A 24,226-nucleotide genomic window follows, 5' to 3' on the forward strand; every position below is an offset into this window, starting at 1 on the left:
GCGACTGCACCGAAAGTAACAAGAACTAACAGCGTAAATTAACCATACGCTAGTTCTATTTAATTATGAAATTAGATCGATAGATTTAAAGAACGAATACCAAATGGACAAATATTTCTTTAAAAATTTTACATTAAAAGTTAAAAAACTTATATAAGTGGAATTCTTCCCATTCTTTACATAAAACAAATAAAGAGAATTTACAAGACATACATGAAGATTGCGTCACACGACTGTGACGTCATAGAGTTGCCGGAACGTATTTCCGTCATCAGGATTAAAAACTTTGCACCTAAAATACAGTGCACAAACAAAACCTCTGCATACAAACTGTGAGGATCAACCGACACTTTCGGTAACCTCACTTTGCATACATCACTCGCACAAACACGAAAATTAAGTTATCAATCATGATAAACAAAGTAAATAATAATAATAAAACACGATTGCCAAAACCCTAAACCAGTGTACTTCACCAAACGAAGTCCAAAAAAGCGAAGAAGGGAAAATGATTCGAAAAACTCTCAATGGTGGACCGACGATGTTTTCGATCCAGCCGGCAGAGATGAACTGAAGTCTTGGACACGGGAATGATTCCTTGGACCACCCTGTGACGGGTGTTACCACCTACCTCCCAACCACCACAAGGCGGTTGCCTCGTTTTGAAAAATTCTGCCGATTTAGAGATAATCTGCTATATATATATAACTGCCAGGTAAGTACTATTCATAAAAATACAAGGTATGTTAAAAAAGTAATGGGAAAATGTCAGGAGAGACAATATTTATTTTCATAAGCTTACAAAACTTTGTCTCCTTCAAAATAATGGCCTCTCGCATCTACACACTTCTGCATGCATCTCTCCCAATCCTGGAAGACCTCCTCAAAGTCCTTCTTCAGTAGTCCCTTCAGGTAACTTTCCGATGCCTCTTTCAGCTCCTCTGTTGACTGGAATCTGATTCCTGTGAGGCTGTCTTTCATGCGTGGGAACAGGAAAAAGTCGCATGGGGCTAGGTCAGGGCTGTAGGGTGGGTGTTGTACCACTTTCATTCCCGTCGGCCATCCAGGTGGTCACAGCGTTGACTTGTGGCATGGGGCATTGTCCTGGTGGAACCACCACTGACCACTCCTCCACTGCTGTTGCCTCTTCTTCCTCACTTTCTCCCTGAACCTTTTCAGAACAGTAAGGTAATATTCCTTATTGACGGTTTGACCCTGAGGAACCCATTCAACGTGAATGATGCCCTGGGAGTCAAAGAAAGGAATGACCATGGCCTTCTCTTGCGACCTGCTCATCTTTTGCCTTCTTAGGCCTAAGGGAGGTCGGGTGCTCTCTGGGTCATTATTTCTATTTTCTAATACATTTCCAAAGACACATAAATTAAGGGAATGGGGATTCAGATAACTGAATAATTAATCTGTTTTAGGAAATGCTCATAAAAATCTTGTATTCCATATGAACTTGGACTTTTTAAAAAGTCAACTTACGACTTTAGATGCTTGGTACATTTTTCAGGCCATGGGTCCACTAGTGCATACAGGGCTTCCCAAGGATGTGCAAAATTTTGGAAGTTTTCTTTTCTTAATGCAGAGGTATTAACCTTTGGTCAAATGAAATATCTAAAAAAGGTTGGGTCTAGAATGAAGAAAGCACTTCCCATCTGGATCATGCACTGGGATAGTAACATCCAAAGCCTACAATATCACAAATTCTACAAGCAATTTGTGTTATTCCCAACTATAAAAATCTGAGTTGGTTAATATGGTTTGATTTCAGCAAAGCAGGATAACTCTGCAGTTAAAATTATTACAAGGTGACGGTAGTTAACGGCAGGCGGCAGGGAAGCTCCACCCAATAAGATTTTTAAGGATCGGCTCTCCCTCATGAAATTCTTGTGGTCTGAGACGTGCCATTTTGCAGTACCAATTGCTTCCTTGGCCTACTCAGACCAAGGTAGCTCCAGAGTAGATTATGCACTCTGCGGAGTGGCTCGAAATTTTTCAATCATCAAATTACTAACTTGCATAGGGGGTCTTGACTGATTCTTCCAGTCCATTGACTTGTCTTAACAGGAGTAAGACCTTCAGGAAAGTAGATTCAGATTTGATCTTCGGCTTCAGTCAATGTGAGACATAAATCCACTGGCAAGGAGCCCAGAGTGTATATTGAATCTTCTTGTCTGGTTGGAAGCTTATCCCAGTGCTGTATCTGGCAGAACTTCTTTCCTGACCCAAAATCAAAACTTAGTGGTATTTAGAGGGTTCCTCTTCCCTCTAGATATACTACTTCCTCCAGGGAATCAACCTGGCTGCTGTAATATCCTTGGGCAACAAAGGATAATCCTGTAACACTAGAGAGATGGCACCGTTGTCCTTCAACTGTTTCACAGAGCCTGAGCTCTTGGCTTTAACCATAAGATGGTTTATCTCTAGGGTTCTAGGGAGATTCCTTGATGACAAGATCACACCTAATTTTTGGTTGTGCTTCTTATCCTTCCTCTCTATCTCCAGCATTACCTTTGAGAAAGAAGTGACGGGGATTCGTGATTTGCCATCTCTTTGGCATTATAGAACGCCTGCACCTCTCTGTGCACAAGCATCCATCAGCCCGTGATATGGACGAGAGTTCTTGGACTTGACCCCAAGAAGACTCCAGAATTCATTCCCCTTCTGGTGAATGAATGCACTCTCTTATAATGAGCCAGGATCAGAGGAGACTAGGAATCGAAGCTCTATAGGAGAAAGTCTATATGTCCGTACTACAAGGAGCTTTTTAGTAGCAGAGCGCTTGTCTTGAAACTGGTAATGATCCAATGGAGAAAACTCCTCAAAAAGCTGCCAGCCAGAGACTCGGGAAATCTCTGAACGATGAGCATGTTTGTTTTCAGAAGACATAAATTTACGTCTGTTTCGTTCAAGTGACGAAGGATCCAGTGAAGAACAAGGCAGAGGGAAGGACATCTTTCTTATGTCCCGAAGAATGGACAGCTAATAAAAATGGCCATGTTGGGGCAACAAGATCCTCACACAAAAGTGGTGCCAACAGGTGCAACTAGAGCAGCCATACCTTTATGCAAGCTGGCAGGAGCGAACATCAGTCTCTACTGGGAAGGTGTACCTTCCATACACAAACAGGGACATAAAAACCTCAGGGTGTCATCACTAAGGTCAAAATCTGGAAAGGATTTAAAGGATTCACTCAGAGAAGGAAGTACATCAGATTCTCTAAGGAAAACAGATGAGCTTTCCCCTTAAAAGCTTGTCCTGAAGTTTGATTAAGACCGTCTCCCTTCCTTGCACCACCACCAGAAGAGGTTGATGGGGCAGGATCAAAGGCAGGGTACCAAGGGTAGGAGGAAGAGGTCCAGCCAACCTCATAGACTTTGGGGAAGATCCCGAAGGAGAGGAGTCACACTTGACTTCTTCCTTCTCCTGCTGTATGCCTGCCATTGGGAAAACAGACAATTCCTACATTCCTCTCAGGATGAAGCTTGCGAGTAAGTATGCTCCCTGCAGGATGGACCAACGACTTGCTCATGAAGATCCTGTAGCTATGATAGGTAACTCCAGGGCAGGTAGCATGCCTACTTTTAGGTTTTTCTTCACTCACACACATCACATACACTGAAAAGAAAATTTGAAAGAAAATAATTTCAACCACATTTGGGGGCCAAGAGTATGTTAGTAAGTGTCGGTATCTGAAATAAAAGTGGATTCTCAGTGAGCCCGCAGTGGGGTGTGGCTTCCCGATACCTGCTGGTAACTACCAACACCCAATACACCTAATTATAATTTTAACAGCAGAGTTTTCCAGCTTCATTGGAATCATACTCCTACTAAAGGGCGAAGGTTTGTATCCGTGTAGGAATTAATGGTATATTTTCCCCTTAGTGGAAACTCAAACTGGTTCCTCTTGTAGCCAAAGAAGGTCATACATGGAATAAAAACCAACACTATGGTCCTTACTACATAAGCCAATTTAAACCATAACATTTTTGGTTTTAAAAATTAAAATTATTTTCAACATCACATCACATTAACCGAGCTTTATATCTACAATTGAAAGTGTGTTACAATGTAAAGCTAAAAATAAATGTACAAAACCTGTAAGTAAAACACACCTTTTCAATCTCTGGTATTGTTCGAGAACAATAAACAAGCTTTGTCAAATTTTGTGGGAAAGCTCGAAGATAGGAGACAATCAACGACAGTAACGTGATTGTTTTGCCAGTTCCTGAGGGCATCTCCAGTAAACAATGACCCTGAGGCAAGAAAGGAAAGTTTATGTTATTAAATATGTTATCTGAAAGGGATTAATGAGTTACAGTACTAAACATATAATAAAGTATGTTTCCTAATTGGAAACTTGATTTTGACCTTAGACTTTTTTACCCAGTAGGAAAGAATGAGTTAATAACTGTACTACTCCCAGCTTAGATAAATTGCAAACAACACTACAGTCTGTGGGACACACTATGTAAAGTACCCAGCCTCCTGCTGCTAATATGCTTAATTGGCTCTCTATGCTGAAGCAACATCAATGAATAAGTACAATCTTTAGGACTGAGGACAAAATACAGAACACAATAATATAGAGGATTTCCAACTGGCAACATTATTTCTAATCATATTTCTACAAGAATCTCTCCATTTCTATTACTTCCAGGAATTCCATATCCACCAAAAAGACCACCTTTTCCTGTCAACTTTCAAGAAAAAAAAGGTTATATATATTAGTTTTAGTACAAAAATACTGTATAATCATCATTGGCTTGAGGCATATGTTAATATAGATATAACTTTCTGCTGGAGAGTTGAATAGCAAAAATGTGGCTGTAATTGCAAATAAGGAAAGTGAATTAGATAAGAAAATGCAAGGCGCATAATAAGGAGAAAATGTGCCCAAGATTAGGATATATAGACAGTATAAAGGAATAAAGATATTCAGAGGTGCAACTGCTTAACAAGACCCTGAACAAGTAACAAAAAGATGGACAGGGTATTAAAGAAGAGAGTGAGAGAAAAAGAGGCCAAATAATAAAAACAAAGGAAAAAAAAGTCACATAATAAAAACAATGGAATTGGGAGAAAGTGAGAGAAAAAGAGGCCAATCAATAAAAACAATGGAGAGAAAGTGATCAAGAAAAAGAGGCAAATTAATAAAAAAAATAAACAACGGAGAGAAAGTGATGGAGAAAATGAGGCCAATTAATAAAAACAATGGAAAGAGAAAAAGAAGAAAAATATAAAAATCAATGGGGAGAAATTGAGAGAGAAAAACAAAAAAGAGGCTAAATAATAACATAAACAATGGGGAGAGTGTTATTGATTGATTAAGAGTTATCTGATTAATCAATCAATCCCATTCTCCCCATTGTTTATATTATTATATGGAACAAGAATTTCAGTGGATATGTTTTTCTACAAGGAAGTTTATGCAGATAGAAAGGTTTAAGGGGAATTAAGTTTTCAGAATAATGGTGTATTATGTTTCCAAGGATTTTCAATATCTTTAAAATTTGTGGAAGGTCAGATATGACAGTACAGTACTGTACATATACAGTATGGAGAAACTTGATATCAGAAAATTAAATGATTCATACTTTGACTATATAATACTGATTTGAAAGTATCTGTGAAAGGAGAAAGTAGATTGTAAATATGATAAAGAGTATGCCCGTCAGCAAATAAATACCAAGAAATTAGACTGATTAGTGATATGGATACCGGAAAATTAAGTGTGTTTAATGCATATACTATATGTATTTGTTTAGTGTAATTATGATATTTTGATTATAAAATAAATTTTTGAATATACTTACCCGGTGAATATATAATAGCTGACGTCTCGGACGGCTCGACAGAAACACAAAAACTCGCGAGCGATCGCCATGAAGGTTGCGGGTGTGCCCACCAGCGCCAACTATCGGCCAGATACCGCATATACATGTAAACAGCTCCAGTTCTTCTCATCCCGCTGGGTCTCTATCGGGGAGGAAGGGGGGGCCTTTAATTTATATATTCACCGGGTAAGTATATTCAAAAATTTATTTTATAATCAAAATATCATTTTTAAATATTAAACTTAGCCGTTGAATATATAATAGCTGATTCACACCCATGGTGGTGGGTAGAGACCAGTAATAATACAGTTTACGGCGTATATGCTTAGAGTTTTTGACAGTTATATCATAACAAAACCCAAAAAAAATATAGGTACCTGGTAAGGAAGCTGACTCTGACGATTACTCTGCCTTGTTAGTCTGCTTTCCTCACGAAGCCCAGCCATCCTCTTAGGATGCTGAAAGACTCCCAGGAGCTGAAGTATCAAGGGCGGCAACCCATACAACAGGACCTCATCAAAACCCTTAATCTGGGCGCTCTCAAGAAATGACATTTGACCACCTGCCAAATCAACCAGGATGCGAAAGGCTTCTTAGCCTTCCGTACAACCCAAAACAAGATTAAAAAACATTTCAAGAGACAGATTAAAAGGATATTGGAATTAAGGGAATGTAGTGGTAGAACCCTCACCCACTACTGCACTCGCTGCAACGAATGGACCCAGTGTGTAGCAGTCCTCATAAAGAGTCTGGACATCTTTTAAGTAAAATGACGCGAATACCGACTTGCTTCTCCAAAAGGTCGCGTCCATAATACTTCGCAGAGATCTATTTTGCTTAAAGGCCACGGAAGTTGCTATAGCTCTTACTTCGTGCGTCTTAACTTTAAGCAAGCAACGGTCTTTTTCACTCAAGTGAGAATGAGCCTCTCGGATTAAAAATCTAATAAAATATGACAAAGCATTCTTTGACATAGGTAATGATGGCTTCTTAACTGGGCACCACAAGGCCTCAGATCCACCTCGTAAGGACTTAGTACGAGCTAAATAGAACTTAAGAGCTCTAACTGGACACAGTACTCTTTCAAGCTCGTTGCCTACGATCTCTGACAGGCAAGGTATATCAAATGACTTAGGCCAAGGACGAGAAGGCAGTTCATTTTTGGCCAAGAAACCAAGCTGAAGCGAACATGTGGCTTTATCTGTGGAAAAGCCGATGTTCCTACTGAAGGCATGGATCTCACTGACCCTTTTAGCCGAAGCCAAGCACACTAAGAAAAGTGTCTTGAGGGTGAGATCCTTCAGGGAGGCTGAATGTAATGGCTCAAACCTGTCGGACATTAGGAACCTTAGGACCACGTCTAAGTTCCATCCAGGAGTTGCCATACGACGCTCCTTAGAGGTCTCGAAAGACTTAAGGAGATCTTGGAGATCTTTATTATTGGAAAGATCTAAGCCTCTATGTCTAAAGACCGAAGCCAACATGCTCCTGTAGCCCTTAATAGTGGGTGCTGAGAGGGAGCGAACATTTCTCAGATGTAAGAGAAAGTCTGCTATTTGGGCTACAGAGGTACTGGAAGAGGAAACAGATGCTGACTTGCACCAGTCTCTAAAGACTTCCCACTTCGACTGGTATACTTTGATGGTAGAAGCTCTCCTAGCTCTCGCAATCGCTCTGGCTGCCTCCTTCGAAAAGCCTCGAGCTCTTGAGAGTCTTTCGATAGTCTGAAGGCAGTCAGACGAAGCGCAGGGAGGCTTTGATGAAGATCCCTTACGTGGGGCTGCCGTAAGAGATCTATCCTTAGAGGAAGACTCCTTGGAACGTCTACCAGCCATTGAAGTACCTCTGTGAACCATTCTCTCGCGGGCCAGAGGGGAGCAACCAACGTCAACCTTGTCCCTTCGTGAGAGGCGAACTTTTGCAGTACCTTGTTGACTATCTTGAACGGTGGGAATGCATACAAGTCCAGGTGAGACCAGTCCAGCAGAAACGCGTCTATGTGGGTCGCCTCTGGATCTGGGACTGGCGAGCAATAGAGCGGGAGCCTTTTGGTCAATGAGGTGGCAAAGAGGTCTATGGAGGGTTGACCCCAAGTCGCCCGAAGACTCTTGCACACGTCCTTGTGGAGGGTCCATTCCGTGGGGATCACCTGACCTCTCCGACTGAGACAGTCTGCCAAGACGTTCAAGTCCCCCTGGATGAATCTTGTCAACAGGGAGATGCCTCGATTTTTTGACCAGATGAGAAGGTCCCTTGCGATCACGAACAGTGTGTGGGAGTGAGTGCCTACTTGCTTGGAGATGTACGCCAAAGCTGTGGTGTTGTCAGAATTGACCTCTACCACTTTGATTCGAAGAATGCTCTCGAAATTCATCAAGGCCAAGTGGACTGCTAATAGCTCCTTGCCGTTGATGTGCATGCTCTTCTGAACCGAAGTCCAAAGACCCGAACATTCCCGACCGTCCAGAGTCAGAGTCGCACCCCAACCCAAATCCGACGCGTCTGAGAACAACACGTGGTTTGGGTTCTTGACTGCCAGGGACAGACCCTCTCTCAGACTTATGTTGCTGTCCCACCAGTTCAGGCATGCTTTTACTGGCTCGGAGACCGGGATTGATACAGCTTCTAAAGTCTTGCTCTTGTTCCAGTGAGAGTCTAGATGGAACTGGAGAGGGCGAAGATGAAGTCTCCCTAGCGAGACAAACTGCTCCAGGGATGACAGGGTCCCTACGAGACTCATCCAACTTCTTACTGAACAACGTTCTTTTTTCAGCATGAGTCGGACTTTGAGCAGGGCTTGTTCTATTCGGGTGGCAGACGGAAAAGCCCGAAAAACTAGACTGCGAAACTCCATCCCCAAATAGAGAATCGTCTGGGATGGAATCAGTTGAGACTTTTCTAAGTTGACCAACAGTCCCAACTCCTTTGCCAGACCCAACGTCCAGTGTAGGTCCTGCAGACAGCGATGACTGGACGATGCTCTGAGAAGCCAGTCGTCCAAGTACAGGGAGGCTCGAATTCCCGATAAATGAAGGAATTTTGCCACATTCCTCATGAGCCTCGTAAACACGAGAGGAGCAGGGCTGAGGCCGAAGCACAGTGCTCGAAACTGGTACACCACATTCCTGTAAACAAACCTCAGATACGGTTGGGAATCCGGGTGTATAGGAATGTGGAAATACGCATCTTGCAGGTCGAGAGAGACCATCCAGTCTCCCTCTCTGACCGCTGCTAGGACGGACTTCGTGGTCTCCATCGTAAATTTTGTTTTCGTAACAAAAACGTTGAGCGCACTGACGTCCAGCACTGGCCTCCAACCTCCCGTATGCCTTGGGACTAGGAAGAGACGGTTGTAAAATCCCTGTGATTGAAGGTCCGAGACTTTCACCACCGCTCCCTTCTCTAGCAACAGAGACACTTGGTGATGTAGAGCTTGTCTCTTTGACTCCTCTCGATACCTGGGAGAGAGGTCTAGAAGAACTGTTACTAGAGGAGGCCTGCGTACAAACGGTATTTTGTACCCCTCCTTGAGCAACAACACAGACTCTTGGTCTGCACCCCTCATCTCCCAGGCCTGCCAGAAGTTGGTCAGTCTGGCCCCTACCGATGTCTGAGGACGTGGGCCGTCAGACTCTGCCACGGGAGGACTTGGCTCCTCTCCTCTTACCTCTCTTTCCGTCGGCACGAGAGCCTCCCCTGCTGGGAGCTCTGCCACGAAAGGGCGGGATAAACCTAGACGCAGGAGTCTCGATTCTGGGTCTCACAACAAAGGACGAAGAAGGAGCTCCCTTGCGAGCAGAAGAAGCCATCAGGTCATGTGTGTCCTTCTGTACAAGCGAAGCAGCAATGTCCTTAATCAGCTGTTGAGGAAACAAGGCAGCCGATAAGGGAGCAAAGAGAAGTTCCGATCTTTGACAGGGAGTAACTCCTGCTGAAAGGAAAGAGCAAAGGGTTTCTCTCTTCTTCAAAACTCCAGACGTAAAGGTGGAGGCGAGCTCATTGGAGCCATCGCGGATGGCTTTGTCCATACAAGACATAATAAGTAAGGACACATCCTGGTCAGCAGACGAGATCTTCCTGCTTAATGCTCCTAGAGACCAATCTAAAAAGTTAAAAACTTTGAAGGCCCTGAATACCCCTTTAAGGAGATGGTCAAGGTCCGAGGAGGACCAACAAATTTTAGAGCGTCTCATGGCCAGGCGACGGGGAGAGTCTACGAGGCTTGAGAAGTCACCATGGGCAGAGGCAGGGACTCCCAAGCCGAGAACTTCTCCCGTGTCATACCAGACGCTCGCTCTAGAAGCTAGTTTAGAAGGTGGGAAGGCAAAGGCCGTCTTCCCCAAACTCCTCCTGGTAACCAACCAGTCGCCTAGAAGACGTAAAGCCCTCTTAGAAGAGCGAGAAAGCACTAGCTTAGTAAATGAAGGCTTGGCAGCAGCTAAGCCTAGCGCAAACTCAGACGGAGGCGAACGAGGAGCAACAGTAACAAAATGATCTGGGAAAAGATCCTTAAAAACCATCATAATTTTCTTAAAATCCATGGAAGGTTGCGCAGCCTTAGGCTCTTCCACGTCTGATAAAACGTCCAAAGGATTATCAGAAGGCATGGGATCAGCAACACCCTCATCTGAAGGAACCTCGTCCGACAATTGATGAGTCAAGCAAGGAAGAGACCTGCTGTTGTGGCAATGCTTGACAAGCAAAGTCCACACGCAAAGGAGCATCAGTAGCAGTCAAGGACGCTGCGTCATGTAACTGCTTAAAGGACTGACCAGCAACAGCAACAGGAGCGGGAGGACGCTCGACGTCAAGTCGAGACTGCCTTGACTGCCTAGATTGAGCAGTCAAAACAACCCTTGACTGCGGCGCTTGACGCTCAACGTCAAAACAAGGCAACTGAGATGGTTGGCGAACGTCAACACGAGCATGCGGTGGCGGCTGAACGTCAACAAGCGGCTGAAAGTCAACACGGGGCTGCATCGAGTGAGGCTCCAAGTCACGTGACTGACGTGACTTTGTAACGTCAACAGGACGAGTAAAGGCTCGTTTGGGCGGCTGACGGCCAGGATCTCGATCAGCGTAACGGCGAGGATCATCGTGAACCTGCTCAACGGTATACTCCTCCATAAGGGAGGCAAGCTTATTCTGCATATCCTGCAGGACAACCCACTTAGGATCAACGGGAGTCAGTACGGGTCGAGACGATGGTAACGTCTGTGACGGCAAAACATTGCCTTTACTAAGACTCTCGGAGCCCGTGTTAAGCTTTCGTTTAGGCGGCGAGCAGTCTTCTGATGACTGCACAGGGTCAGAGCTGTCCCAATGGCTACAGCCAGGACGCTGGACCTGTCCTGAAGGGACTGACTTCCGCTTTAAGGGTCTAGAAACTTTGCTCCACGGTTTCTTTCGCGAGAAGCCTTCGGATGACGAGGAGAAAACCGTCTCGCTCGTCTTATGGTAGGGGCGGTCTTGACGAGACACGCCCGAAACCATAGAGGGAACGTCTGTTCGTTGGTTAAAGCCTCTCGTCCCCATAAGTCCTACGACATTACTTCTCCCTGGTGCATGGGAGCTTGCAAGAGGTCTCGGACTAGGCGAACGACAAGCACGAACAGACGAACCCTCGGTCGCAACACTTATAACACTTTGCGCACTAATCACTTTATCTCCACGATTTTCTAATGTGGCACTCTGACACTTTAACACTTTTACATCCGCCATGAGTTGATTACGGTCCGTTGCCAAAGACTCAACTCTCTCGCCCAACGCTTGAATGGCAAGCAACATATCCCGCATTGATGGTTCATGAGTGCTAGTAGAAGGTTCAGGCACAACTACTACAGGGGAAGGATTAGGTTCAGGGGCATGGGAGGAGGAAAAATCTAATGATCTAGAGGAACTTCTCCTCACCCTATCTCTCTCTAGCTTACGTGAATACTTATCAAACTCTAGCCAGTCGAATTCCGAAAGTACCATGCACTCATCACACCGATCTCCTAATTGGCAGGTTTTACCCCGGCAATTAGAACACACGGTATGTGGGTCGAGAGAGGCCTTTGGAAGACATTTGTTACAATCCCTAGCATTACATTTACGAAATTTAGGAATCGGAGAAGGGTCAGCCATTTTGAAAAGTCAAAGAAAATCCAAAAACAATCCAAAGTCATCAACAATAAAATCTATCCAAAAAAGAGTTCAAGAGTTTTAATTGAAGATAAAAACACCTGCACTGCGAAAGCTCAAAACCAAAAAGAAGTACTTCACCAAGAATGACGAAAAAAACTCCAGGTCAACAGCGAGTAATGGAATCAACTTGTCGACAAGACCGACAGAGAAGAACTTGAGCTGTTTACATGTATATGCGGTATCTGGCCGATAGTTAGCGCTGGTGGGCACACCCGCAACCTTCATGGCGATCGCTCGCGAGTTTTTGTGTTTCTGTCGAGCCGTCCGAGACGTCAGCTATTATATATTCACCGGCTAAGTTTAATATTTAAAAATAATGATTAATGGCACAACAACACAAGAGGTGAATAATAGAACATGTGAGCAAGATACAATGGTAGCATGGAGTATGAAAACAATTGCAAAGATACCTGGAGTGCCTATAGAAGCTGGAACATAAAAAAGAAATAATAAGCCTTTTCTCCTTTATGCACATCAAGAGTCAGGAGTGAATGTTGAATCTAAATGAAAGAAAAATGTTTCTAGATGTTGAGATGCAACGTTTATATAATATTGAGTTCCGTTAGGAGAAATGAAAAGATGAGAAATATGACAACACAGGGCTGAGTGTTTTGAGGAAATTTTATCCTGTGGAAAGAAAAGAGCATTACTGTATTCGGAATGTTGCAACATTCGTTGACCACAATGAAGAATGAGTGGACTGTAATGCTTATCCTATACAAATAGAAATTGACAGACTTAAAAAAATTCTCATTTGGAACACTTTAGCAAAATTAAATCTACTCAAATAGTGAGAAAGTTTTAATATCCTTTTTCTAAACTTTAAGTCAGGGGATGCTAGTCTTGATAACAAAAAAAAAATAATTCAAGATTGGAAGGATGGTGAAACAAGATACAAAAACTCTTAGGAATACTGGAAGGGTGACAGGTTTGTTGCATGTTTTTACTCATCAAAGTGAAATATTGAAGTGTTCATTGTACTTACCTTAGCATCCAGAGACCTCTTCAGGTCTAACATGTAGGAGTACTGCTCAGGGTAAATGAACTCATAGGGAAAGTACACTGGCATGCCATCAACGTCCAGTCTAAAGCAAAGATAATTAACAGAGAAATTGATCAGATGTTTGGATTATTAGGAAATGAATTAAGATTGAAAAAAAATCTTAAACAACAGTTCTATATTTCTAAATAAAAATCAATAACTTCTCATATTGTATACCTTCATATATGATATAACTTGACAAGTTTAAATCAATTAAAAAAAGTGTGATAGAATTATGTAAAAAAAATATATATATATATAAACTAATGGTAAAATATCCAATGTTGGAGTAAGCAAACAGTTTCAACGCCTCCCCCACCCCACGGATACAGTATGCGCATGGTACCCTAAATTGAGCAATGTATCAGGTTAGGTACAATCCTATGAATGCAATTATTAAAGTTTTTGGATATAGTTCATCAACCAGAGTCAGGTTAGAAAGTGAAATCTAAGTTAGGTTAGGTTATGGTAAATTTGTTCTTAAACGTCAATTTGCCAACATGCATACTCCCCAAATTAGTGTTAGACAAAGGATTCATAACCGATGACAAAATTGGTTAAAAAATACTGTAATGTAAAATGTTAAAATCACAAAGAAACATAAAACATATTCATATGCCAATTGCATCATGCAATCAGAATAAATCTGACTGTTAAAATCACTTGTCGCCTACATCACAGAGCATGATTACCAGCCTAAAGGGCAACTAAAAATGTTATTTTTATTAGTAAAATAAATTTTTGAATATACTTACCCGATAATCATGTAGCTGTCAACTCCGTTGCCCGACAGAATTCTATGGAGGGATACGCCAGCTATCACAATACTAGAAGGGGGTGTACTTACCAGCGCCACCTGTGGCCAGGTACTCAAGTACTTCTTGTTGACACCTCCTCAATTATTCCTCGGTCCACTGGTTCTCTATGGGGAGGAAGGGAGGGTCGATTAAATCATGATTATCGGGTAAGTATATTCAAAAATTTATTTTACTAATAAAAATAACATTTTTCAATATTAAACTTACCCGATAATCATGTAGCTGATTCACACCCAGGGGGGTGGGTGAAAACCAGTGTACAAGATTAAAGGATAGCTAAGAATCCCATATTTCATATAACAGTTATCTCAAATAACAATGAAATAATAAGTACCTGGTAAGGAAGTCGAATTGAACCGTTACTCTGCCTCTTTTTTAAGTTCGTCTTCCTTACTGAGCGCAGCGTTCCTCTTGGAGGCTGAATCAACCCAAAGGTGCCAAAGTATATGGGGTTGCAACCCCTACTAAAGGACCTCTACAAAACCTCTAACCCAGGCGCTTCTCAAGAATGAATAGACCACCCGCCAAATCAAAAGGATGCGGAAGGCTTCTTAGCCTACCGTAACAACCATAAAAACAACAATAAAAGCATTCAAGAGAAAGGTTAAAAAAGGTTATGGGATTAAGGGAATGTAGTGGCTGAGCCCTCACCTACTACTGCACTCGCTGCTACGAATGGTCCCAGGGTGTAGCAGTTCTCGTAAAGAGACTGGACATCTTTAAGATAAAATGATGCAAACACTGACTTGCTCCTCCAATAGGTTGCATCCATTATGCTCTGCAGAGAACGGTTTTTATTAAAGGCCATCGAAGTAGCTACGGCTCTTACTTCGTGGGTCCTTACCTTCAGCAATGCAAGGTCTTCCTCCTTTAAGTGAGAGTGGGCTTCTCTAATCAGAAGCCTTATATAATATGAAACCCCATTCTTGGACATGGGCCTCGAAGGTTTCTTGATGGCACACCATAAGGCTTCTGACTGTCCTCGAAGAGGTTTAGACCTCTTAAGATAAAATTTGAGAGCTCTGACAGGGCAAAGAACTCTCTCTAGTTTGTTACCTACCATGTTGGAGAGGCTAGGTATTTCAAACGATCTAGGCCAAGGACGTGAAGGAAGTTCGTTCTTTGCTAGGAATCCGAGCTGAAAAGAACATGTTGCAGATTCGGTCGTGAAACCAATGTTCTTGCTGAAGGCATGAACCTCACTGACTCTCTTAGCTGTTGCAAGGCAGACAAGAAAAAGAGTCTTGAGGGTAAGGTCCTTGAAGGAAGCTGACTGGAGAGGTTCGAACCTAGGTGACATAAGGAACCTTAAGACTACGTCTAGATTCCAGCCTGGAGTGGATAGACGACGCTCTTTAGACGTCTCAAAAGACTTAAGAATGTCTTGAAGGTCCTTGTTGGAAGAAAGGTCCAAACCTCTGTGGCGGAGAACTGAAGCCAACATACTCCTATACCCTTTAATCGTAGGGGCTGAAAGGGATCTCTCATTCCTAAGATGTAGAAGGAAGTCAGCTATTTGGGTCACAGAGGTATTGGTAGAGGATATTGAATTGGCTCTACACCAGCTTCGGAAGACCTCCCACTTAGACTGGTAGACTCTACGAGTGGAAACCCTTCTCGCTCTGGCAATCGCACTGGCTGCCTCCTTCGAAAAGCCTCTAGCTCTAGCGAATCTTTCGACAGTCTGAAGGCAGTCAGCCGAAGAGCGTGGAGGTTTGGGTGCAACCTGTCTACATGAGGTTGACGTAGAAGGTCCACTCTTAGAGGTAGAGTCCTGGGGATGTCGACTAGCCATTGAAGTACCTCTGTGAACCATTCTCTTGCAGGCCAAAGGGGAGCAACCAGCGTCAGCCGTGTCCCTTCGTGCGAGATGAATTTCTGCAGAACTTTGTTTATTATCTTGAACGGTGGGAATGCGAACAGGTCGAGATGGGACCAGTTCAGTAGAAAAGCATCCACATGAACTGCTGCAGGGTCTGGAACAGGGGAACAGTACAGCGGAAGTCTCTTGGTTATGGAGGTGGCAAACAGATCTATGGTAGGTTGACCCCACAAGGTCCAAAGTCTGTTGCACACACTCTTGTGGAGGGTCCATTCCGTGGGAATGACCTGATTCCTTCTGCTTAGGCGATCTGCTGAGACGTTCATATCGCCCTGAATGAACCTCGTGACCAGAGTGAGGTTTAGACCTCTTGACCAAATGAGGAGGTCCCTTGCGATCTCGTATAGGCTCCTCGAATGGGTCCCTCCTTGCTTGGAGATGTAAGCCAAGGCTGTGGTATTGTCTGAGTTCACCTCCACCACTTTGCCTAGCAGGAGGGACTTGAAGTTCAACAGGGCTAAATGAACTGCTAGTAGCTCCTTGCAGTTGATGTGGAGTAATCCCTGTTCTTCGTTCCACGTTCCCGAGCATTCCCGTCCGTTCAAGGTCGCACCCCAGCCCGAGTCCGATGCATCTGAGAAGAGATGAAGATTGGGGGTCTGAATAGCCAACGATAGACCCTCCCTGAGAAGGAGGTTGTGCTTCCACCACAGGAGAGTGGTCTTCATCTCTTGGGTGATTGGGATAGAGACTGCTTCGAGAGTCGAACCCTTGTCCCAATGAGCTGCAAGATGGAATTGAAGAGGGCGGAGGTGGAGTCTCCCTAGCTCGACGAACAGGGCCAGTGATGAAAGGGTCCCTGTGAGACTCATCCACTGTCTCACCGAGCAACTGCTCCTCTTCAGCATGCTCATGATGCACTCTAGGGCTTGGCTTATCCTGGGGGCCGATGGAAAAGCCCGAAAATCCTGACTCCGAATCTCCATTCCCAGGTACACAATGGATTGGGAGGGAATGAGTTGAGACTTTTCTATGTTGACTAATAGACCCAGTTCTCTGATTAAGTCTAAAGTCCAATTGAGATTCTCCAGACAGCGACGACTCGTGGAGGCTCTCAACAGCCAGTCGTCTAAGTAGAGGGAGGCTCTGATGTCCGATAAGTGTAGGAATTTTGCTATATTCCTCATCAGATGAGTAAAGACCATAGGAGCTGTGCTTAGGCCAAAACACAGGGCTTGGAATTGGTAGACAACCTTTCCGAAAACGAATCTCAGGAAAGGTTGGGAGTCTGGATGAATAGGAACGTGAAAGTAGGCATCTTTCAAGTCCAACGAGACCATCCAGTCCTCCTGCCTGACCGCTGCTAAGACCGACTTCGTCGTCTCCATCGTGAACGTCTGCTTGGTGACATACGCGTTGAGCGCGCTGACGTCCAGCACCGGTCTCCAACCCCCTGTCTTCTTGGCCACAAGAAAGAGACGGTTGTAGAAGCCCGGGGATTGATGGTCCCGGACTATAACCACTGCCTTCTTCTGCACAAGTAGCGACACCTCCTGGTGCAATGCTAGCCTCTTGTCCTCTTCTTTGTAGTTGGGAGAGAGGTTGATGGGCGATGTGGTCAGAGGTGGTTTGAGGCAGAATGGAATCCTGTAACCGTTCCTCAGCCAACTGACAGACTGGGCGTCTGCACCTCTCTTCTCCCAGGCTCGCCAGAAGATCTTGAGTCTGGCTCCTACTGCTGTCTGGAGATGCGGAGAGTCAGTTTTTTCCTTTAGATGTCCTGGAGCCTTTCCTGGACTTGCTCCTGTAAGAGTCTGGACGGGAGCTTCCTCGGCTGGGGGCTCTACCACGAAAGGGCGGTATGAACCTCGTAGCAGGGGTATCAACCACTGGGGAGCGATAAGTCTTGGGGACTGAGGTAGCAACCTTAGACTTACGAGCCGATGAGGCTACAAGATCGTGTGTGTCCTTTTGTATCAGGGCAGCAGACAAGTCCTTAACCAGCTCTTCGGGGAAGAGGAACTTCGAGAGCGGAGCAAAAAGGAGTTGTGACCTTTGGCAAGGTGTAATGCTGGAGGAAAGGAAGGTACACAGCTGTTCCCTTTTCTTCAAAACCCCTGATACAAACATCGACGCAAGCTCACCCGATCCATCCCTAATGGCCTTATCCATGCAGGACATTAATAGCATGGCAGAATCCTTGTCCGCAGGAGAGGTCTTCTTGCTGAGGGCCCCCAGGCACCAGTCAAGAAAGTTGAACATCTCAAATGCTCTAAACAGTCCTTTCAGTAAGTGATCCAGGTCTGAGAAGGTCCAGCAAACCTTAGAACGCCTCATTGCAGTTCTCCGAGGCGAGTCTACCAGACTTGAGAAGTCAGCCTGGGCAGAGGCAGGTACTCCCAAGCCTGGTGCTTCTCCTGTGGCATACCAAACGCTCGCTTTCGAAGTGAGCTTAGTCGGCGGGAACATGAAAGACGTTTTGCCAAGGTGTTGCTTAGTCTGCAGCCACTCCCCTAAGATCCTTAATGCTCTCTTAGAGGACCTTGCTAAGACTAGCTTAGTATAGGAGGACTTAGCTTGTTGTACGCCCAGCGAAAACTCAGATGGCGGAGAGCGGGGAATAGCAGAGACAAAGTGGTCTGGGTAAACCTCCCTAAGCAGAGCCAAGACCTTACGAAAGTCAATAGACTGTGGAGAAGGCTTGGATTCATCCACGTCTGACGAGGGATCCAGGTGTGCCTCCTCATCATCAGACGCCTCATCACCAGAGTGTAGCGAAGATATTGGACAAGAATGCTGAACAGCAGAGTCAGAACGAGTAGGAACAATAGTGGTTTCCTCTTCAAGTAACTGTTGAGGGAGAACCTGAGGCTCAGACTGCAAAGGCTGATTAACAGACAAAGCAGAAGGAAGGCGCATGGGTGGAGGAGGCTGACTCCTAGCATGAGAGGTTGAACCCAAGAGTTGCGCTTGCTGAGCGGTTGGTGGAAGCGGAGTAGCAAGTTCCTGTTCTTGTGGTGTGAGCGGAGCGTGATGAGGTTGAGGCTGCGCAGAACAAGGAGAATGTCTCGCAAGCTGAGGCTCCTGAGGCGCAAGGCCAAGGTGTAGTGGAGCTTGCCTTGTGGATGGTTGAGCTCGCTGCAGCGAGAGCTGAGGAGACTGACTCATGCACGGGAGAGGTTGTTGTACCTCAGCCGAGAGTTGCACCACTGGTGGAGCAGCAAGGGGAGGAGGAGGAAGAGAGGTATAATCCTCCTGATCCCATAGCAAAGGTTGCCTTAAAGAAGGCGGAGGCTGAACACCACTGGGAACAGCAAACTCAGACTGTGGCTCAACATCGTACGCCTGGCAGGTGGTACTGCGATCAGGCGGAGCAAGCGCAGGCGGAGCGAGCGTAGGCGGAGCGAACGCAGGCGGAGGGAGTGTAGGCGGAGGCGGAGGCGCAACACTCTCAGCCCGACACTCACGCATCAAGTCCGAAAGCTGTGCTTGCATGGACTGTAGTAGAGTCCACTTAGGGTCGGCAGAAACTACAGTAGGTAAAGCCTTAACAGTCGAGCTCTGTTGTGGCAGAACCTTACTCCTCTTGGGCGGAGTGCAGTCGACAGATGACTGCGGCGAGTCAGAGCTGAGCCAATGACTGCAACCTGGCTGAGCACTCGCGGACTGGACTCTGCGTTTAAGTGGTCTCGAGACCTGAGACCAACGTTTCTTCCCTGACAGATGATCAGCGGACGAGAAAAAGACGGGCTCAATCGTCTGCAGGTGGGAGTGACGGTCTTTGGAAGACACGCCCGCAACCACCGAGGATACTTCTGTGCGCCTAACAAGGCCTGCCGAACCCTTATGCCCTTCGACATTGCTTCTCCCCTGGGCTTGGGAGCTTGCAAGAGGTCCCGGACTGGGAGGACGACTGGCTCGCACAGAAGTATCCTCACGCACCACACTGGCACTGACACTAGCACTTGGCACTGCACTGACACTAGCACTCGTCACAGCACTGGCACTAATTCCACCCACTGCACTCTTGACCTTAAGTTCCTTAACTTCGGCCATCAGAGACTTATGGTCACTTACCACTGACTCTACTTTATCGCCTAAGGCCTGAATAGCACGCAAAACAACAGACATATCAGGCGGAGGGCAAACAGTAGGTTCGGGGGTAGCCACTACAGGGGTAGGAAAAGGTAGGGGATCATGAGGTGAGGAAAACAGTGAAGAGTGAGAAGAACTCCTCCTAACTCTACCTCTCTCTAACTTAGTTGAATATTTTAAAAGACGGACAAATTCCAGTTCCGAAAGTCCGGCGCATTCCTCACATCGATTTTCTAACTGACAGGGTCTGTCCCTACAGTCAGAACAAGCGGTGTGAGGATCTACCGAGGCCTTCGGAATACGCCTATTGCAAGACCTACATCGTCTATGGGAGGGGGCTTGCGAAATGTCAGACATCTTGAATCCAAAGAGTTAGCCAAAGGGGTTTCCAAAATCAAGCAAAAGATCGTTAACCGTATATCAGGACTATATAAAAGCTATCTAGCTAATATAAGAAGGTTTCCAGTAAAGCGACAGCCGAAATCTGAGAGAATACTTCACCAATTAGCCGTGAACAAACTCGAAGATCATAAGCATATCCCAGAACGTCTTGCCGGAAGCACGACAGAGGAATAATTGAGGAGGTGTCAACAAGAAGTACTTGAGTACCTGGCCACAGGTGGCGCTGGTAAGTACACCCCCTTCTAGTATTGTGATAGCTGGCGTATCCCTCCATAGAATTCTGTCGGGCAACGGAGTTGACAGCTACATGATTATCGGGTAAGTTTAATATTGAAAAAAAAGGTTTCATTGTAGTGTATTATAGGGCGATGTAACCTAGGAAAACAACTACTTTTTCTTATAGAAAAAATTACGCTCTCTTCGAAAATGACACTCGTTCCCGTCGCAAATTAATAGTTTCCATCCATCCATATACCAAAGGCACTTCCCCCAATTTTGGGGGGTAGCCGACATCAACAAGAACAAAACAAAAAAGGGGACCTCTACTCTCTATGTTCCTCCAGCCTAACCAGGGACCCAGCCGAGTTCAGCTGGTACTGCTAGGGTGCCACAGCCCAACCTCCCACATTTCCACCACAGATGAAGCTTCATACTGCTGAGTCCCCTACTGCTGCTACCTCCGCGGTCAACTAAGGCACCGGAGGAAGCAGCAGGGCCTACCGGAACTGCGTCACAATCGCTCGCCATTCATTCCTATTTCTAGCACGCTCTCTTGCCTCTCTCACATCTATCCTCCTATCACCCAGAGCTTTCTTCACACCATCCATCCACCCAAACCTTGGCCTTCCTCTTGTACTTCTCCCATCAACTCTTGCATTCATCACCTTCTTTAGCAGACAGCCATTCTCCATTCTCTCAACATGGCCAAACCACCTCAACACATTCATATCCACTCTAGCCGCTAACTCATTTCTTATACCCGTTCTCACCCTCACCACCTCGTTCCTGACCCTATCTACTCGAGATACACCAGCCATACTCCTCAGACACTTCATCTCAAACACATTCAATTTCTGTCTCTCCATCACTTTCATTCCCCACAACTCCGATCCATACATCACAGTTGGTACAATCACTTTCTCATATAGAACTCTCTTTACATTCATGCCCAACCCTCTATTTTTTACTACTCCCTTAACTGCCCCCAACACTTTGCAACCTTCATTCACTCTCTGACGTACATCTGCTTCCACTCCACCATTTGCTGCAACAACAGACCCCAAGTACTTAAACTGATCCACCTCCTCAAGTAACTCTCCATTCAACATGACATTCAACCTTGCACCACCTCCCCTTCTCGTACATCTCATAACCTTACTCTTACCCACATTAACTCTCAACTTCCTTCTCTCACACACCCTTCCAAATTCTGTCACTAGTCGGTCAAGCTTCTCTTCTGTGTCTGCTACCAGTACAGTATCATCCGCAAACAACAACTGATTTACCTCCCATTCATGATCATTCTCGTCTACCAGTTTTAATCCTCGTCCAAGCACTCGAGCATTCACCTCTCTCACCACTCCATCAACATACAAGTTAAACAACCACGGCGACATCACACATCCCTGTCTCAGCCCCACTCTCACCGGAAACCAATCGCTCACTTCATTTCCTATTCTAACACATGCTTTACTACCTTTGTAGAAACTTTTCACTGCTTGCAACAACCTTCCACCAACTCCATATAACCTCATCACATTCCACATTGCTTCCCTATCAACTCTATCATATGCTTTCTCCAGATCCATAAACGCAACATACACCTCCTTACCTTTTGCTAAATATTTCTCGCATATCTGCCTAACTGTAAAAATCTGATTCATACAACCCCTACCTCTTCTAAAACCCCCCTGTACTTCCCAGATTGCATTCTCTGTTTTATCCTTAATCCTATTAATCAGTACTCTACCATACACTTTTCCAACTACACTCAACAAACTAATACCTCTCGAATTACAACACTCATGCACATCTCCCTTACCCTTATATAGTGGTACAATACATGCACAGACCCAATCTACTGGTACCATTGACAACACAAAACACACATTAAACAATCTCACCAACCATTCAATTACAGTCACACCCCCTTCCTTCAACATCTCAGCTTTCACACCATCCATACCAGATGCTTTTCCTACTCTCGTTTCATCTAGTGCTCTCCTCACTTCCTCTATTGTAATCTCTCTCTCATTCTCATCTCCCATCACTGGCACCTCAACACCTGGAACAGCAATAATCTCTGCCTCCCTATCATCCTCAACATTCAGCAAACTTTCAAAATATTCCGCCCACCTTTTCCTTGCCTCCTCTCCTTTTAACAACCTTCCATTTCCATCTTTCACTGTCTCTTCAATTCTTGTGCCGGCCTTTCTTACTCTCTTCACTTCTTTCCAAAACTTCTTCTTATTCTCTTCATATGACTGACCCAGTCCCTGACCCCACTTCAGGTCAGCTGCCCTCTTTGCCTCACGTACCTTGCGCTTTACTTCCACCTTTTTCTCTCCATATTTTTCATACTTCTCTATACTATTACTCTGCAGCCATTCTTCAAAAGCCCTCTTTTTCTCTTCCACTTTTACCTTCACTCCTTCATTCCACCATTCACTGCCCTTCCTCATGCTGCCTCAAACAACCTTCTTGCCACATACATCACTTGCAATCCCAACAAAATTTTCTTTTGCTAACTTCCACTCCTCCTCTAATTTACCAGTTTCTCTTACTCTCACCTCGTCATATGCCATTAATAGTTTCAGAAATATATATATACATCTATATCCTCCGATAATGGGGGACCCCCAGTGGGAACTCGGGGTTTTGGGTGGGGAAAACATACTGGGGAATCGATATATAAACGTAAAACAAGCCTTTTCTTCTCTATTCATTACCTTCTTGAAATTATAATAACCGGAGGAAAATACAAAACAGTATATCTGAATAAACTTTGGAGGCGCCGTTGCAAAGATTGTGTCATGAAAAAATACAGTAACCAGTGCTGCCAACGTCCGATGTAGATCAAATGTTATTTTGTGACCTGTCATACTACTAGGCTAGGTTAGGTGGGTTTGTTAGGTTCTGTGGCCTTTTTGTACTTTTTAGATATTGGGTAAAACTTATATGGAGAAATTATTTAAAATACGTATGGAAATATCTATCATTGCTATCGTTAGTAATGTCAGCGTGCCGTTGGTAACTCTGTGTACCATACGTCAACATTGGTAACACTGTGTATTATTGGTAACGTTGCTAATGTTATCGTTCGCAGTACATTCGTAAGAGAAGTGACACCGTGCAACTTAAAGTTAGCCGAATTGGTTGATCTGTTTGTTTCCGATTGAAATGAACATCAAATTCGGTTAAATCACGTTATTTACTATAGGAAAACATATATTTTCTGTTCGAAATCTCACCCTGTAATAAAATAAAAAATTACCAAAAAAAAAAATGCCCTTTTTTCAAGATCAACTTTACAGACTACAGTAGGCCTATCATCAATAAACTATTAGAGTACTACAAATTACCCTACAGTATACATGTGGCGTAAAATACTATCCCACGGCAAGAGGAACTTTATACTCTCATTACGCTTACTATCCCCATTGGGATACAATATATGTTGACCTAGGCTGTATTTGTAATATTTTATAGCTGAGTTTAGTGACAGTTAACCCTATTACAAAAATAAAATACAAAAATACAGACAATGCTACCGGCACGGTAGCTTAACTTGGGCAAACCTGATTAGGTAACCTAAGATAACTTATTTAGACGTGACTACAATCAAACAATACTTACATCATGATGTTAGTTTATTAAAAAACAAAGACTAATGACACAGAAACACAACCATGTGGTTTTACACATTAAAAGCGCAGGTGATTTTAACTTAGGTAACAACTGTTGACACCTTCTATTTGTTTTCGTAAGAATCTTCTTCCAGAATTGATATAGTAGGATT

The 24,226-nt window shown here is 44.4% G+C and overlaps 1 protein-coding gene across 5 annotated transcripts in view; it reads right to left on the bottom strand.

Annotated features, from left to right (window-relative positions):
* Xpd (general transcription and DNA repair factor IIH helicase subunit Xpd) overlaps positions 1–24,226 on the bottom strand; it is a 436,267-nt gene that overhangs the window by 73,931 nt on the left and 338,110 nt on the right. For 4 of the 5 annotated variants that reach the window (XM_068381754.1, XM_068381755.1, XM_068381756.1 and 1 more), the window contains 2 exons: positions 13,015–13,114; positions 4,122–4,262 (listed from right to left, as the gene is read on the bottom strand). In XM_068381754.1, coding sequence (XP_068237855.1) covers positions 4,122–4,262; positions 13,015–13,098 — 225 coding nt within the window. In that variant the 5' untranslated portion in view covers positions 13,099–13,114. Of the gene's footprint in view, positions 1–4,121; positions 4,263–13,014; positions 13,115–24,063; positions 24,220–24,226 lie in introns of those variants that run through there. The other variant, XM_068381753.1, reaches the window with a different exon arrangement.

The sequence above is a fragment of the Palaemon carinicauda genome, chromosome 10, assembly GCF_036898095.1.
Source record: "Palaemon carinicauda isolate YSFRI2023 chromosome 10, ASM3689809v2, whole genome shotgun sequence".
Lineage (NCBI taxonomy): Eukaryota > Metazoa > Arthropoda > Malacostraca > Decapoda > Palaemonidae > Palaemon > Palaemon carinicauda.